Source organism: Ctenopharyngodon idella, chromosome 4, assembly GCF_019924925.1.
Source record: "Ctenopharyngodon idella isolate HZGC_01 chromosome 4, HZGC01, whole genome shotgun sequence".
Classification (NCBI taxonomy): domain Eukaryota; kingdom Metazoa; phylum Chordata; class Actinopteri; order Cypriniformes; family Xenocyprididae; genus Ctenopharyngodon; species Ctenopharyngodon idella.
Genome location: NC_067223.1, coordinates 9,179,977 through 9,198,273, shown reverse-complemented (window position 1 = coordinate 9,198,273; position 18,297 = coordinate 9,179,977). Strand labels below are relative to the sequence as shown.

General features: G+C 39.4%; 2 protein-coding genes across 2 annotated transcripts in view; both read right to left on the bottom strand.

Annotated features, from left to right (window-relative positions):
* Window positions 1–421: 421 nt before the first annotated feature.
* On the bottom strand, window positions 422–2,031 carry LOC127510413 (scavenger receptor cysteine-rich type 1 protein M130-like). The gene is made up of 4 exons (XM_051889915.1): window positions 1,877–2,031; window positions 1,254–1,331; window positions 773–1,087; window positions 422–696 (listed from the first exon to the last, which is right to left on the bottom strand). Coding segments are annotated over exons 1-4 (654 nt in total). The 5' UTR covers window positions 1,878–2,031; the 3' UTR covers window positions 422–436.
* A 679-nt stretch (window positions 2,032–2,710) lies between these two features.
* LOC127511418 (scavenger receptor cysteine-rich type 1 protein M130-like) overlaps window positions 2,711–18,297 on the bottom strand; it is a 28,651-nt gene continuing 13,064 nt past the window's right edge. The window contains exons 7-25 of the mRNA XM_051892227.1: window positions 17,445–17,528; window positions 17,051–17,368; window positions 16,339–16,635; window positions 16,150–16,227; window positions 15,634–15,948; window positions 15,233–15,509; window positions 15,112–15,191; window positions 14,504–14,563; window positions 14,333–14,383; window positions 14,116–14,193; window positions 13,928–13,990; window positions 13,759–13,821; window positions 13,501–13,563; window positions 13,354–13,375; window positions 6,125–6,351; window positions 5,484–5,798; window positions 4,111–4,422; window positions 3,672–3,986; window positions 2,711–2,928 (exon numbers count right to left, since the gene is read on the bottom strand). Of these exons, the coding sequence (XP_051748187.1) occupies window positions 2,711–2,928; window positions 3,672–3,986; window positions 4,111–4,422; window positions 5,484–5,798; window positions 6,125–6,351; window positions 13,354–13,375; window positions 13,501–13,563; window positions 13,759–13,821; window positions 13,928–13,990; window positions 14,116–14,193; window positions 14,333–14,383; window positions 14,504–14,563; window positions 15,112–15,191; window positions 15,233–15,509; window positions 15,634–15,948; window positions 16,150–16,227; window positions 16,339–16,635; window positions 17,051–17,368; window positions 17,445–17,528 (3,236 nt within the window). The remainder of the gene's footprint in view (window positions 2,929–3,671; window positions 3,987–4,110; window positions 4,423–5,483; window positions 5,799–6,124; window positions 6,352–13,353; window positions 13,376–13,500; window positions 13,564–13,758; window positions 13,822–13,927; window positions 13,991–14,115; window positions 14,194–14,332; window positions 14,384–14,503; window positions 14,564–15,111; window positions 15,192–15,232; window positions 15,510–15,633; window positions 15,949–16,149; window positions 16,228–16,338; window positions 16,636–17,050; window positions 17,369–17,444; window positions 17,529–18,297) is intronic.

The following is an 18,297-nucleotide window of genomic DNA, read 5'->3' as shown; positions in this document are numbered from 1 at the left end:
ACACATGTATCCTCACATGAACCCATTCCTCACTGCCTTCCAGAAATACACACAGGAAGAGACAAACACACACACACACACACACACACACACACATATACACCTGCACCTACATATACAAACATAAGAACCTCCTTATTACTCCTAAAAATACACACAGGAAGAGACACTCACTCACACACACACACACACACACACATGCAGCTCTGTGGTTTTCTGCAGGAGGTTTAACAGGACTAATAATAGATGAACATCAAGTGTCTGACAGACTCTCTTATTAATTAATCATATTAAATAAGATTCACGGCTCATGTCTCACCCCTCTGAGTGAAGTGATTGTGTCTGTGACGAATCTCCTCATAAACGGCCTCAGTCGTGCTCCTGTGTCTCCTCTTAGAGAGAGCTGTGAGTGTAGACAGACAAACCTGCTGTCAGTTCACAACACATGACACTGAATAAGACACAATATGACAGTCTCTGGATCTCTCCTACCTCTCCTCATCACTCTGTTCTGCTGAATCAGTATAAGCAGTGGCACTAAGAGCAGTAAGAGCACAACTCCCAGTACAATCACAAGCACAGAGAGAGACGCTGCTGGAGGAGTTTGTGGAGGAGAGACTGATGTTGAGCTCACTGTCTGAGAAACTGAAGGAGAAGATGATGTTGTTGTGGCAGGAGTAGTGGACACGGACAAATCTGTTGAAAAAGACACAAACACATTCAAAATCAAAGCAAATAACTGATTTAACATTCCTTAATGTTTTGCTGTGACCTGCACAGGTGAGTCCAGCGTGATCTTTTTTGGAGCAGTCAGTGTGGTTCTTCAGGGAGAGAGGACAGTCCCACAGGTGAATCTCATTCCCTCTGCACTCGACTCTGTTCAGCCACACAACACCTTCACCAGCACCAAAGACTGAATTCCCATCAGCCCTCAGTGCTGCTCCACAACCCAGCTGCCTGCAGACCACCTGAGCATCGCTGATGTCCCACAGATCATCACAGACTGAGCCCCACACAGCGTTATGATACACCTCCAGCCTCCCAGAGCACCGGCCCTCCCCTCCACTCAGTCTGAGAGGAGCATGCTCTAAATCACACACATCAACATCACTGACCAGCTTCAGCTTATTTACAACAAAACACACTGAAACTGAACAAAGATGGCTTTAAATGTATAATTACATTTATGAATTTGATTATTTATTAGGAAAATACAGGCTTATAATAAAAATAGTATTGTCAAAAAAACTTACTTGAACACTGTCTCTGGTGAGGAGATGGTGAGGTAGAACATGTCAGACGACTCTGAGGAGATTCAGGATTTTCCTCCACTGAGATTAAAAATTAATTGAACTGAACATTAGGATACAGAGTCATTAGTCCTGACGGCACCTCAGATCACTAGAACAGTTTCTTCCCACAGTCTATTTCCCTCTTGAAATGTTTAGTGCAATATCTTTGTAAATTCATTTAGTTCTATTTATTCATATTATTATTCACAATACTGTAAATATGTTCATTATCTGTAAATGTTTATTTTGACTAAACCTATCTGTGTCTTTACACTATTTTTTATTTTTTATTCTTAAGTGTTATGAAGTGTCTTGTTATATTTATATGTGTACTGGAAGCTTCAATACCAAGGTAAATTACTTGTGTGTGCAAGTACACTTGGCAATAAAGCTCTTTCTGAATCTGATTCTGACAACATCTCTCAGTGAAACATCATCAGTGTGAAAACAATTTAAATCTCATAAATTTTAGGCTCTTTCCATCAGCTCAGTTTAGATTTTCAGAAGGAGTTTACGCACCACATTATAAACATTGTTTATAAAGAAACATGACTATTGAAATCATCATTTAAATATCATCTCACTTGAGCAGATGATTTTGGCCACTTCATATTCATTACAGTAGTTCTGTCCCCAGGGTGAAGATGGACACTGCCACAGATTTGAATCATGTGGTCGACATATCACTTTATCCAGCCAGTTTGGAGCTGATTTCACTTTTGGTGTAGATTCAGACAAAGCACCAGATCTTCCACAGTTCAGCTCTTGACAGATCAGACTCGCTGTGTCTGTTTCCATCTGGTTCCAGCACACATTACCCCAGGATCCATTGTAGAAAACCTCCACATTCCCTTCACAGCCCTCAGTTAACCTGATCTCTTTAAACTCTAGATGGAGAATAATGAGAATCAACTTCAACTAAATAAACTATTGATGAGAATTGTAAAAAAAAAAAAAAAAAAAAAAATGTATTAAACAAAAATGCTACATATACAAAAAATATAGAAAAGGTTGTGTATTAAAACCACTGGAATCCAGGTTTTTCTAAACCAAAAATATCACCTTAAATAACTGGTTAATACAAGCCTAATGCATGCTGCAAGCACTGATAGCATGTACACAGTGTATATTTACATAAGGTGCATAATATATTATACAAAATATTCTACTTGATTCTGCTTGGTCAATAAAAATCTTTAAAACATGATCGTCATCCATGGTAATGCTGCATATCAGACTGATATTGCAATCATATAGTCATTGTTGAAAAATAAACCCTTTTAAGATGATACAAGACCCATCAGCTCCTGATCATCCTGGAGTTTATTTTGTAAAAATGACCAGCTGTACATTATCATTTACATAGAATATTTTGTGAAAAACAATTAAATGTATCTTTGAAAATCATTTACATTACTTTACTGTTTACCTGAGCACACGACTCCTACATCCTCCTTGTGTTGACAGTCATGTTTTCCCCAGCCTGGAGAAGAGCAGCTCCACAGGGATGTCTCATTCCCCTCACACTCCACCTCATCCAGCCATATGGGTCCAGAACCAGGACCAAACCAGGCTGGTACCTGCTGGTTACTGAGGGCCACTCCACACTGCAGCTGTCTGCACACCACATGGGCATCTTTAATATCCCAGGAGTCATCACACACTGTCCCCCATGAGCCACTGTGAAAAACCTCCAGCCTCCCTGCACAGTCTCCCCCAGAACCCACCAGCCTGATGGACCCGCGACCTGATATTCAGAGAAAGAAAAACACATTAGTGATCGCTAACAACTGAAGAATCTGCTCAGATGTTGCTCTTCTCACCAAGGCAGGTGATTGACAGCTGTTGTGTGGAGCTGCAGTTGAGAGTTTGTGGAGAGCTGCAGTTCCCCAGATGAGCTTCACTCCCAGAGCACTGGAAGCCCGTCACACACTCATGACTGTGTTCAGGACTGGATGAAGAGGAGCCGGAGAAGTTCAGCACAGAGCCACAGCCCAGCTGTCTGCAGACCACAGAGGATTCAGTGAGACTCCAGGAGTCCAGCAGAACTCTCCTCCAGACCTGATGGATGGAAACTTCCACCTCCCCCTCACACTGTCTCTCTCCAGACAACCGCACCAGACCATCATGAACAGCCAGAGAGGAATCTGAGTGAAAGATGTGGCATTTTATTAAGAAATTGCAAGAATATGCTTTACATTAATAATACATTTGCATAATAATAAATAAATTCAGAAATAAATGACAAGGGCATTTAATCTTTCAGTCTGAAATGAACATGTGAAATACAGTACATGAAAACAACTGAAATATTGTATTTATACTATTAAGTCTTTCAGCAGCACAATATCAGTGAATCTTCCAGTAATATGGACTCACTATAGCAGATGACTCCAACATCTCGACTATGAGAACATTCAGCTCGACTCCATGAAGAGATGGAACATTCTGAGAGTTTTGTTTCATTCCCGTCACAATCAAACACATCAGCCCAGATTTCACCACTTCCCTCTCCAAACCAGTCTGATCCCACAACAGACACAGCAATCCCACAATTCAGCTGTCTACAGAGGACACTAGCAGCTCTCATATCCCAGCATGCATCACACACTGTGCCCCAATCATTGAGGAACCGAAGCTCCACTCTTCCAGAACAAGAGTCTGAACCGTTTGCCAGTCTGAGATCAGTGTAACCTGGACAAAGAACAGAGAGTTTAATGAAACAGTATGAAACATGGAAAATAAATGTTTTAAAAAAAAACATTAAAAAAAAAAACATTTGTGATTCTCAATAAGTTGTAAACTCTTGCTCCATTACCAGAACATAACAGTCCAATGTCATCCTCATGGGTACAGTTGTATTTGAGATGTGATGTTGGACACAAAGATATATAAGATTCATCTCCTCTGCACTGAATCTCTTGTGTCCACATCTTAGCATCTCCTCTTCCAAAAGCATCTTCTCCCAGCACCTGTACAGGAGCCCCACAGCCCAGCTGTCGACACACAACCTCTGCATCCTTCTGGTCAAAGGCAGCAGCACACATTGTGTACCATGTTTTTCCATGAACCACCTCTAATCTCCCAGAGCACAAGTGAGATCCATTAACAAGCCTAGAATGTTTATGATCTGTAAGTATTACATAAAACAGTATGAAACTGACAAAAATGTTGTTATTTAGAGTGGCAATATAAAAAGTATATTTCATACAAGTTTCAGTTACTAAAACCTGAGAATGCAACCTGTGTGTCTACATCACATAAATAATAAAAAATCAGTAACACTTTAGAATACTTTTCTATCATTAATGAATAACTACACAGGAACAAATGAGTAATGTGTTAATAACTCAAGTAAATACTATTAACTATAAGAAACTCTGATTAGTGAATTAGTAAGTAACAGAGCTCAGTTGAATGTGGTAGTTCGCTATTAGCTAATCAGTAACTGCTATTTTTTTCCTACTTCCCAGAGAACTCTGTATTCTAAAGTGAGAAACATGATAACTCTCTAGTAACTACTGAAGTCATTGTAAGGTTTTTGTAAGGTTACTACAAAATTTTAAAGGAACTACTACTTATTTGGATCAGTATTTTAAAGTGAAGATTATGGTAACCCAGTAGTAATTACTCAAGTGTTACCAAATCCATCAAAGGAATTACTATACCAAACTGTACAAAAACCTCAAAAGTTTACAATGACTTCAGTAGTTACTAGAGAGTTATCATGTTTCATGTTTCTCACTTTAGAATACTGATCCAAATAATTAGTAATTCCTTCTGAAGGATTTGGTAATACTTCAGTCATTACTAATGTGTTACCATGATCTTCACGTTAGAATTAATTATACATTATGCATTATTCATGTTAATTATGAACCTGTATATAGTAGTTCTCCATGAGGTATGAAATACTGATTAGCTAATAGTGAACTACCACATTCAACTACACTATTACTTACTAATTCATTAATCAGAGTTTCTTATAGTTAATAGTAGTAACTAGAGTGTTAATAATGTGTTACTCTTTTGTTCCTGTGTAGTTATTCATTATAGACGGAACAGTATTCTAAAGTTCACCAAAAAATCAATGTAACAGAAATGTGTGATATGCTACTTTTTTCATTATTAAGATAAATTCTATTTACTTATTTTTCTAACAAAACAATTAACAAGATTGAACAGAATCACCTGAGCAGATGACTCCAGCATCTTGATGATGACCACAGATATGAACACCCCATCCTCTTGATCTACAGTTCTTCAGTGTTGACTCTGATCCACTACAGCGCACATAATCCATCCAGATTGGTCCTGATCCTGATCCAAAGTGAGCACGACTCACAGCCTCTAGAGCCTCTCCACAGTCCAGCTCACTACACACCACTGCAGCATCAGTCTTATCCCAGTCATCACCACACACTGTTCCCCACTGACCATCATGATGAACCTCCACTCTACCAGCACAGTGACTGTTACCACCAACTAACCTAACAGTCTCAGCATCTGTACATGAAAGACAGAGAAATTTAGCCAGTAGCAGTATAACAGCCTACAATCATTTGTTTAATATTGCAAAGTTGAGGAACATTTCAATATCATGCCGAGAACATGGTGCTCTAGGATTTGACAAATCATCTTGTTGTCATTAAACTGCTTGACTGTAAATGCTTTAATAAATGATAAATATTACTGATAATTAATAGTCTATCTCAAAATCTCAATTTACATATTATAGGCCTCTATTCGGCTTCATGGTCTAATGCCATCATAGATGAACTGCTTATTCTAACACATACAATTTACATATTTACAGTCTATTTTGTACTTACCAGATGTTGTTAGAGTGACTATAGAGGAGAGTAAAACGAGTGTCAGACATCCCTCCATCTTCTTCTGCTCGTCACACTGTTTGTTTGACTCTGTTTCTCCTTCTGCTCCCTCAAACACACTGAAGAAACTGGCTCCTGTCAGTCCCCTAAAGAGAGAGAGACTCTCACAGCTGCCAATGACACTCACTGTTACCTTATTAGACACAACAGAGGAAATCATCAAACACAATCACTGACAAATCAGAAAGCAGCATTTTTATTTTCTCCATATATATCAATAAAGTGTGAGCGCTGATGAGCGGGACTCCTCCTCCAGCGTGAAGAGACACTTCACTGAGAACAGACTCATGTCAGTCATATGTCAGCGTGGAGATAAAGTCACACTAAACTTAAAGAGATTGATAGAGAAACACTGCAGGTTATATTCAGCATCAAAGCCTGGATCTGCACACACAACATACAACACTGATGACTGGTTTCTGTAAGTCTGATCACTTCAAACACTTGTAACTTAGTAGAAAACTTAGTAGAAGTAGAACTTTTTTTTCATGAATAATCTTAAAAAAGTAACATTTTAATCGTATTATTTCTGGATAATGTTATGCTATACATGGATTTTACTGCTTTGTTCTTTTATTCTAAAAATAACATTTGATTACACCATAGTATAAACTATATTTTTGCTACGCTATTCAGGTAAGTTTTTTATTAAATAAATTAAATATTATCTACATAAATAAGTAAACCTTAGAGAATAATAAACAACAGCAATAAACATGTTTAATGCTGCAATGCTGTATTTGTCCAGCAGATGGCAGCAAAACACCTCTTATTGAAGACTACAAGGGTCTGTCCCTGTGTTGAGCATGAAGGAGCTGTGAACATGTTTCAGGACAGAAATCAATGGTTTTTCTTCTTATAGCAACATTTATAAGTAACTTGTATCATGTAGAGCTCATTTTCACTGCACATTAATTTGACACTTTATCTGCTGTTGTAACAGCCTGTAGTCTATGCACAGAGGGACAGAATGAAATCTTCAGCAAGAGTGATTTAATATCAGGTTTTTCACGGACAAACTTTAATTTGCCCTGTAATCTTGAATATTTGGCCTTTTCATGTGAGTTTGATGCTTCATTCTATTAGCAGAAAAAAGGAAACATTTAGTATTACATAAAAAAAAAATTCAATATAGATGCAGGTTTGTTCCTCGTAATAGTAAAATATATTTTCAGCATAAAAAAAAGTTTCACCAATGAACAGAATAAAAAAAAAACAGTTTTAAGATGTGTTACAAGAATCGAGGATGCGCAGCGTCTGTCACCATAGAAACGTCCTGTTCTGACTGCGAGCTGAACAAGCTCCTCCTCCTCTGTGACCGCGCACTCTGCTCGCGCGCTCTCTCTGTTTCAATCTACCCTCTATTATAAATAAAATAAAATAGACAGTTATCTAGTTGCGTACACTTACTTTATTAAACCCAACAAACCCGGCATGTAAGACGACAAACAACGTAAGACGACTGGTGTCACACTAAATACAGTCCGTGCTGCAACAACAACCATCCCAACATCCTTTCTCTTTTTTTTTTTTTTTCTAACTCAGAACTATAAGACGGTATTTGTAAATGTCTCCTTAATGCATTCTAATACATATTCCCTTCAATTAATCTTATAACAAAATAAAATGTTGTCTTTACTGCTTATCTTTTCCTCCTTTTTTTTGAACAAATATACCAACTAAATTTCCCGGAGCATGGAGGTAAGTATTAGAGGGTTACTGTACATAGTCTTTAAGGTAGTGAGGTCTAATCACTTTTCTTCCAGACTTTGTAATAGAAACAACAGGAGTGTCTGTGCTTGGTTTTGAGCCTGTCACACTGTCTCTGTTCACCTCTGCAGGCTGACAAGTCTCTGTTTTCCACTACTGTGGTTCTGTCCCTCCTGAGGTGTCTGCGGTTTCTCCTCAGAATGTTCCCTGAGTCGAGCTGGACGTCATAAGACCTGTAGTCCACAGGTTTCACAACTGTTGCTTTTCTCCATGTTTTGTTATGTTCCTCTGGCTGGACACGGACTCTGTCTCCTTGTTTTAGAGGATCTAGATCTTTTGCATGTCTGTTATAATATGCAGCCTGACGGTTCTTGTTTTCAATCTGTTCTTGTCGAGTGTGAATTACCTTTGGTTGTAGCAGGTTGTCATGCATGGGCATCAGAGTTCTGGTTCTCCTACTGAACAACCGCTGTGCTGGTCTTGCTTTGATCCCTTGTGATGGTGCATTTCTCTGATCAATCATGGCGAGGTATGGATCCTTCCCATCAGCTTTTGCTTTTTTCAACAGCCGTTTTGCAGTCTTTACCGCTGATTCTGCCATCCCGTTGCTTTGTGGGTAGGCCGGTGAGGATGTCTTGTGTTTAAATTCCCACTGTCTACTGAACCTTCTGAAATCTTCTGATGCGTATTGTGGGCCGTTATCTGAGATAACATCTGGGATACCGTGTCTTGCGAAATGGGCTAAAGTGAATATATCTGTCCCCACCATGGGTTACTTGGTAGTTTGTGAGACCACAGAGTCTCCTTCTGCTGTTTCACATCCATAGATCTGCAGATGTCACATTTTTCTATGAATGTCTTTATCTGATCATTCATCCCCAACCAATAAACACATTCTCTTGCCCTTCTTAGGAATCCCTCTATGCCCAAATGTGAGGAGTGAATGTGCTGAACAACGTCACCTCTGAGTGCGTCGGGGATTACAACTCTCTCCGCCCTGAAGACAATTCCACTCTGCACACTCAGTTCCTCCTGAAATAAGTGGTAATGTCATTTGGCAAGTCTTTTTGTTCATTGGCCAACCTTCCTGGATGAATCTGATCAGTGTTTGCAATTTTCTGTCTTTACTTGTTTCCTCTCTGATGGCCTGGAGTCTTTCTTCTGCTATATGTACATGCTGGACCGTGTTTATGTTTTCAATCTCCATTTCTACTGAACTCTCTGATGCATGTTCAGGTAAGTATGAGCGGCTCAGCGTGTCAGCTAGCAACATGTCCTTTATTGGGATGTAATTGACTTCAATGTCATATCTCTGTAGTCTAAGGAACATTCTTTGCAGGCGTTTTGGGATGTTCAGCAGGGATTTTCTTACTATGTTTTCCAGTGGCTTATGGTCAGAGTGTACAGTTACTTTGCGCCCATATTTTTCCATACCGAAGACAATGGCCAAACATTCTTTCTCTATCTGGGAATAACCCTTCTCTGTCTGAGTCAATGCCCGACTTCCATAAGCAACTGGCGCCCCCTCCTGAAGTAAAGCGGCCCCTAACCCAGTCTCCGACGCATCACACTGAAGTGTCAGTGGTTCATCTGGGTTGTAATATTTGAGAATTGGGGCTTTGGTGATGGCATCTTTGAGCCGTGTGAATGCTTGCTCATGCGCATCTGACCATTCCCAGACACTGTCTTTATGAGTTAGCTGCCTCAGTATCTCACAGCCATCTGACAGGTGGTCACAGAATTTCGAGAGATAGTTTACCATGCCCAGGAGCTTTTGGACACCTTTGACATCTGTTGGACGTGGCATGTCTCTGACCGCTTGTGCCTTCTCAGGATCCACTCTGAGCCCGTCTGCGGTAAGACAAGTGGTTCTTGCGAGGACCCTGAGAGCCGTCTGTCCGACACTAGGTGAAGAATGTCCGAAAACATGCATCCTATTATGAGCCCATCTGGGACCAACAAAAGAAATGATCACTTGACCTTCTCTGCAATCAGTTTGATGTTCTTTTCTCTACATCTATTCAATAGTGCTCTCAGTTTGTCGTCATGGTCTTGGTTTGCTAATTCTAATGTCTCGCCCTCTCCTGTGATAAGGATGTCATCAGCTAAGACATATATACCTCACAATCCTTCCAGAGCTTGACTGAGTTTTCTTTGAAACACCTCTGGTGCGGGGCTGATGCCATCGGCATCCTCAGCCATCTGTATCTGCCATACGGTGTGGCAAATGTGGTCATGTAACTCGATTCCTCATCCAGGGTCACATGCCAAAATCCATTTTTGACGTCACACACAGTGAAAACTTTTGCCCTCGACAAGTCTGGCAGTATTTCGTCTATTGTCGGCAGAAGAAAGTGGCATCTTCTCAGAGCTCTGTTGAGTGGTCTTGGATCTATGTATATCCTGAGGTTTCCTGATGGCTTCTTAACAATAACAAGACTGCTAATCCACTCTGTGCTACAGTCTACTGGTGTGATGATCCCTCTTCATTGAAGATCACTCAGCTCTGCTTGAAGTGGCGCCATCATCGCCACAGGGACCCGTCTCTTTGCCAGTTTCACTGGAGTTACTGTGGGCTCTGCTTCTATTTTATACGCACATTACGGCAAAATGATTGTCTTTTCCACATTTTTTGCATTTCTTCCCATATGCAGGACATTTCTGTTTATTTCTCTCATGCATTTTCCCGCAGAACTTGCAGTTTACAGTGCTCTTTTATCTTTTCTCACAGCTTGTTTTACAGCGTGCACTTCCTCTGTCACTCGTCCTTCAATCGTTCTGTTGTTTTTCCGCGACAGCTCTGTCGCCCTGCAGATTTGCACACATTTTTTCCAAAGTCAAATCCTGCTCCCTTAAAAGTCTCTCTCTCAAAACAGAGCTGGATATGCCGCAAACAATTCTATCGCGGATCAGAGAGTCTTTGATCTGGCCGGAATTGCACGTACTGGCGAGCATTCATAAGTCCGTTTCATAATTTGTCAATGTTCTCATCAGAGCCCTGATTTCTGACAAAATCCAGTGCACTTATTAATCTGCTTACTGTCCGATCTGGGGACGAGGTGGGGATCAGGGTCTCGCACAGCTCTCTTCCCGTCTCTCCAATGAGATAACTGAAAACTTTCAGCTTCACGGCTTCGCCAGCGTCCGCCAAAGTAAGATCCACATGCAGCGTGAACTCTTCTTTCCACAGTTTCGCCAGATTAGTTGAGTCTAGGCAAAGGGCTACTGGCAGTCGCAGTCCCAGGGCATTCTCCATCCGCGCTGCGCCTGAGCTCTCCGCTCTCTCTATCATACTCAGCCGGTGTCTTGGGTCCTGTCTACTAATCTCTGTGCTTTTACTTTTCACAAAGCACCGCTGCCACCATGTTTCATTCTATCCTCTATTATGAATAGAATAGACGGTTAACGCTAATCTAGTTGCGTACACTTACTTTATTAAACACAACAAATCCGGCCTGTACTATCAGATATAAACAACATAAGACGACTGGTGTCACACTGAATACAGTCCGTGCTGCAACAACAACCATCCCAACACGGTCTGCTTACTGATGACGTCAGCAGTGATGATAAGATGTGAATGATGTGTATCGACAACTTTTAATCACTTTTATGATCTAAATAAACTCTATTAATGTGAACTTAAATAAGATTAATTTAAATTACGTAAGAGTTTTTCTTGTCACAATCTTTCCTTACTTTCTCATATTGTAGGCTACTCTTTTTTATTTATAGTTAGTTACTTTAATCAGTTTCACTCACATTCTGTGAATCAGGCCTATAGTGGGTGACGAGAATTCAATCAGTTTTAGACAGACATAAAGTTAAACTATTTAAGAGTTCAGTTAAATGTTCAGTTTTTACAGTTCTTCCCCATGGTGTCGAAAATGGTATTGAATATCGATACTTTACAAGGTAGAAACTCCAGTATCATGACAACACTAGTGTAGGGCGCCACAAATTATTGAACATTTTCAAGGGGTATCGTGACTAAAAAAAGGTCGGGAAACACTGCTGTATGAAACATGAAAAGAGAATGAATTTATAGAGCAGTGCCATCTAAAGTCGCCGATGTTTAAGAGGAAATAATCTGCTTTGTTTTCTTAATTTCCCATATGTTACTTGTGAATAATCCCTGTTTAGAGACATAATGTAATTCTCTAATGCTGTTTTATCCATGTCCAGTGAAGCTTATAGTTAAAGGGATAGTTCACCCAAAAATGAAAATTCTGTCATCATTTACTCACCCTCAAGTTATTCCAAACCTGTATGAGTTTCTTTCTTCTGCTGAACACAAAGGAAGATATTTGGAAGATTCAAGATCAGAGCAAATAATTCAGACTTAAAAACTGTTTGAAGTTGTTTAAAGCTGTCACGAATATGGCTCCTTCGGCCCTTCCTCCGGACCACCGGAGGGAGCCATCACCGGAATACTGATCAGTTCTCATTCGGACTACGTTTCCCATGGGCCCTCACTCCTGGGACTGATTGCACACACACCTGCACCGCATCACACTCACACTATATAAGACACACTCACACACACACACATCGCGAAGTCTTGATTTGCCGAGGTGATCATTTCTGAGCGTTTTTCTGTGGACTGTTTATCTGTTACCGATTGGACTGTTTATTCCCTACGACCCTTTGCTGCCTACCCTGATCTTTGCCTGTTTCCTGGACTGTGATTGTTTGCTGCCTGCCCTGATCCTTGCCTGTACCCTGATTCTGTCTGTCTGCCGCCTGCCTCGACCATTGCCTGTTACTGTTTATGCCTCTGCCTTTGCCCTGTCTACTCTGTAAGTACTTTTAATAAACTAGCTGCAAATGGATCCACATTCTGTCGACCCATCATTACAAAAGCATTTTAAAGTAAAGTTTTTCTCATAGATGTCTACACCTTTGCATACCTTTGTCTCTCCCAGAAACATTATATTTTTGTAAATAAAATATTAAATTGTGCTCTATTTAAGTTAATTCAAGCTGACATACACAAGAACTAATGCTGGTAGTAAGTTTATGGGAAAAAACAATAACTTATAATATCTATTAAATGGTAAATCTATTTTTATCATTTAACATTTATAGTATATTGCATAATTTTCTCCTCTCCTCTAACCGCTCTTCTAAAAAATATTTCTGTGACATGATGAATGAATGTTGTTTTTTTTTTTTATTAGGTGAAAAGCATTGTTATCAAAATAAAAAATAGCCCAAATACTAAAATACAAATTCTAAAATTTGTTACTGAATTTTGCACAGCATGTTACTTTTCATTTAAAAATGTTTAAAATAACATAAAAACATAAGGCACTGAATCTTTAGTAGCAACATTTAAAAAAAAAAAAAAAAAAAAAACAACAAAAAAAACAGTATCTCCAGTAACTGTAATATGATTTGATGATCAGAGGCAGTGGGTGTGGTCAGTGAGTCATATGGCCCCTCCCTCTTTATTTGACTCCTCCCCCACATCATCATAATCTGTTTTTAAAAACAAAAGCAAATTCATATTTTCATTCATTGTTATAAATGCATCAAGATTTGGTTTAAATGAGCAACATAATGAATAAAGTAGATAGTTATGTAAAAATGTCACCATAACCGACCCAACAGGTTTCTCTCATCTTCACTGCTGTTCTTCACATCATCATACTCCTCCTGATCTCCCTCTGATACACATGTGAAATAAAACCTCACATTGTGATTTTAATACAGCTTGTGTCATTGATGATGATGATCTCTTTCTCCTCATGACTGTCTGAGACTATTAGATTTACTCCTGATGAAGTCATGATGATTCATTAATGGTAGAAACATGTTCAATATTAGTGGATGATGATAAAATACAGTTCTGTGTGTCTCACCTGTTACACCTGGAATGTTCTGTCCATTAATGATGACATCATCATAATGCGCCGGTGTGTCCACTACATAAACATGAAGATATAAACAGAACAAATCAGAGCTGAGCATCACTTCAGAGGTATTATGTTAAACATACACAAACAAAAAATGAATAAAAAGTAAAAACACCTTTTTTAATATTAAAGTTCTGTCCACTCGTCATGACATCATCATAGCTCTCAGGTGTGTCTTCTACAAATTGAACATGAAACACCCATACAAAATATAATTTATATATATTCTATATATATATATATATATATATTTTAATATATTTTAAATATTTAATCTCCTATCATATAGTATCAGAGCGACACCTGTCTCACGATCTGGTTTCAGTCCATCAGTGATGACATCATCATAGTGTCCCGGTGTGATTTCCTTCATCATCTCTTCTGCATCACAACATGTGATATATTTTGAGTGTTTTTAATATTTTGGGAAACAAAATTTAAAATATGCTGTTGCAAGTCTTGAGACCATTCAGTTTTTTAATCATCTGGTAATTAATGAATCATGTGATCAATTACTGACCTTTCAGATCACTGGTGACATCATCATAATATACAGTCTTGAACTCTTTTTCTAATAAGATAAAAGTTTTAGTATTGTGAACAATTGAATTATTGGTCACATATTTCATTTAGTTTGTAAATCAAATAATTTATTTTAGGTGTTATTTTGAATATACTTCAGCTCTCTAACCTGAGAGAAGCTCATCAGCATCTTCATACCCAGAATGCAGTTCTTCAGAGATGAGACTCCCTGTTAAAGGAGCAGAGCAGTCAGAAACATGTTCATCATTACAAACAGACTGAATCCTCATTTCCTTTGGATCATAAAGCATTTTGTTATTGACAACACAACACAAATATTAAATACTTACATTTTAAAAGCATTAGAGGAAGAAATCTCATGTTTTAGAGGCCTATTAGTAAACACACATGTATCCTCACATGAACCCATTCCTCACTGCCTTCCAGAAATACACACAGGAAGAGACAAACACACACACACACACACACACACACACACACACACACACACACACACACACACACACACACACACACACACACACACCTGCACCTACATATACAAACATGAGAACCTATCCTTATTACTCCTAAAAATACACACAGGAAGAGACACTCACTGACACACACACACACACACACACACACACATGCACCTGCAGCTCTGTGGTTTTCTGCAGGCGGTTTAACAGGACTAATAATAGATGAACATCAAGTGTCTGACAGACTCTCTTATTAATTAATCATATTAAATAAGATTCACGGCTCATGTCTCACCCCTCTGAGTGAAGTGATTGTGTCTGTGATGAATCTCCTCATAAACGGCCTCAGTCGTGCTCCTGTGTCTCCTCTTAGAGAGAGCTGTGAGTGTAGACAGACAAACCTGCTGTCAGTTCACAACACATGACTGATCACACACTGAATAAGACACAATATGACAGTCTCTGGATCTCTCCTACCTCTCCTCATCACTCTGTTCTGCTGAATCAGTATAAGCAGTGGCACTAAGAGCAGTAAGAGCACAACTCCCAGTACAATCACAAGCACAGAGAGAGACGCTGCTGGAGGAGTTTGTGGAGGAATTTGTGGAGGAGAGACTGATGTTGAGCTCACTGTCTGAGAAACTGGAGGAGAAGATGATGTTGTTGTGGCAGGAGTAGTGGACACTGACAAATCTGGCAAAACAGACACAAACATAGTCAAAACCATGTAATTACTGATTTAAATACACCAATATTATTAGCACTGAAATTATGTAAAAATTTATAATTTTCATTAGTGTTTCATTAATGCTGTGACCTGCACAGGTGAGTCCCACGTGATCTTTTTTGGAGCAGTCACTGTGGTTCTTCAGGGAGAGAGGACAGTCCCACAGGTGAATCTCATTCCCTCTGCACTCGACTCTGTTCAGCCACACAACACCTTCACCAGCACCAAAAGTTGAATTCCCATCAGCCCTCAGTGCTGCTCCACAACCCAGCTGCCTGCAGACCACCTGAGCATCGCTGATGTCCCACAGATCATCACAGACTGAGCCCCACACAGCGTTATGATACACCTCCAGCCTCCCAGAGCACCGGCCCTCCCCTCCACTCAGTCTGAGAGGAACATGCTCTAAATCACACACATCAACATCACTGACCAGCTTCAGCACATTTACAACAAAAACACACACTGAAACTGAACAAAGATGGATTTAAATGTTAATAAATGTTAATTGCATTTTACATGCAAATAAAATATGAGCATTTAAACAGTAATTTAATAGGAAAACACAGGCTTAAATTAACAAATTTTTTATAAAAATAAACTTACTTGAACACCGTCTCTGGTGAGGAGATGGTGAGCTTGAACATGTCAGAAGACTCTGAGGAGATTCACGAATCTGCTCCTCTGAGATTAAATTGTTAAAAGTTCATTCATTACTTAATAGAAAAATTATACGACAAAAAATCATATTGAAACAAACATGACCACTTCAAACTATCTTAAATACTATCTTACCAGAGCAGGTGATATTGGCCACTTCATTATCACAGTCATTCAGTCCCCAGGGTGAAGATGGACACTGCCATAGAGTGAAATCATGACGTCGACAATTAAGTTTATCAAGCCAATTATGAGACTTCAGGCCCATTGAATATATGGGTTCACTGCCAGATCTTCCACAGTTCAGCTCTTGACAGATCAGACTCGCTGTGTCTCTGTCCATCTTATTGTAACATAAATTTCCCCAAGATCCATTGTAGAAAACCTCCACATTCCCTTCACAGCCCTCAGTTAACCTGATCTCTTTAAACTCTAGATGGAAAAGGATGAGAATCAACTTCAACTCTCACATATAATTTATGTCTGTTAATTAAGTAGAGGAATCATTTTACAATTCTAATTCTAATTCCTCTCAACAATTATGGTTCCTTAATGGTTTCATTAAGTGTTATTTTAGTGCTTTAAGGAATAAATATTTGGGGGGAAAAAAATAAATAAAATAATAAATAATACAATTCCATTGCCAAATGATGAAATGATATAAATAAAACATTTAAAACAATTCTTGCAAAAGGTGTGTTTAATGTCAAAAACTCATAAAATGTCATCAAAGTGTTTTAGAGAAGGTATACTGTACGTGCAGTGCAATAATATTATCGGTCACATAGGTTATTTAAATGTTTAAAATATTGTCAAGTTATTATTTAAATGATTGTTTACTATTTACCTGAACACACGACTCCTACATCCTCCTTGTGTTGACAGTCATGTTTTCCCCAGCCTGGAGAAGAGCAGTTCCACAGGGACGTCTCATTCCCCTCACACTCCACCTCATCCAGCCATATGGGTCCAGAACCAGGACCAAACCAGGCTGGTACCTGCTGGTTACTGAGGGCCACTCCACACTGCAGCTGTCTGCACACCACATGGGCATCTTTAATATCCCAGGAGTCATCACACACTGTCCCCCATGAGCCGCTGTGAAAAACCTCCAGCCTCCCTGCACAGTCTCCCCCAGAACCCACCAGCCTGATGGACCCGCGACCTGATATTCAGAGAAAGAAAAACACATTAGTGATCACTAACAACTGAAGAATCTGCCCAGATGTTGAATTTCTCACCAAAGTTTGTGATTGACAGCTGTTGTGTGGAGCTGCAGTTGAGAGTTTGTGGAGAGCTGCAGTTCCCCAGATGAGCTTCACTTTCTGTAGAGAGTATTTATTAATCATTCAGTATTTATTTAAAATATAATACATTTAGTAAAATGTGTAGTTTTAATATGAAGCCCATGACTTCATTACAGTATGATTTTGCTCACCAGAGCAGATGACTCCAACATCTCGTCTATGAGAACATTCAGCTCGACTCCATGAAGAGATGGAACATTCTGAGAGTTTTGTTTCATTCCCATCACAATCAAACACATCAGCCCAGATTTCACCACTTCCCTCTCCAAACCAGTCTGATCCCACAACAGACACAGCAATCCCACAATTCAGCTGTCCACAGAGAACACTGGCAGCTCTTATATCCCAGCATGCATCACACACTGTGCCCCAATCATTGAGGAACCGAAGCTCCACTCTTCCAGAACAAGAGTCTGAACTGTTTACCAGTCTGAGATCAGTGTAACCTGTGCAGAGAACTGACAGCTTATTTGAACAGTATGAAACTAGAGTCAAGATAAACAATAAACAGCAGTATATTATGTATGTAATTTATCTAAAGAGATGCCAAATGTTTATACTCAACCAGAACAAATCACTCCAACATCATTGTCATGAGAACAGTTGTGCTTCTGTGAAGATAATCGTGAACAGTTGTGTATCTGAGCTTCATTTCCTTTACACTGAATCTCATCTGACCAAACTTGACCCTTTCCTTTGCCAAAAGCAGCTTCTCCCAGCACCTGTACAGGAATCCCACAGTCCAGCTCTCGACACACAACCTCTGCATCCTGCTGGTCAAAGGCAG

What these genes read in the sequence shown, in the direction of transcription:
- LOC127510413 (XM_051889915.1), bottom strand. An exon ending in TCACCAGAGACAGTGTTCAA is followed by an intron (nt 1,088 to 1,253) that starts GTAAGTTTTTTT and finishes TGTGTGATTTAG; the next exon opens with AGCATGCTCCTCTCAGACTG. An exon ending in CGCTGGACTCACCTGTGCAG is followed by an intron (nt 697 to 772) that starts GTCACAGCAAAA and finishes CTTTTTCAACAG; the next exon opens with ATTTGTCCGTGTCCACTACT.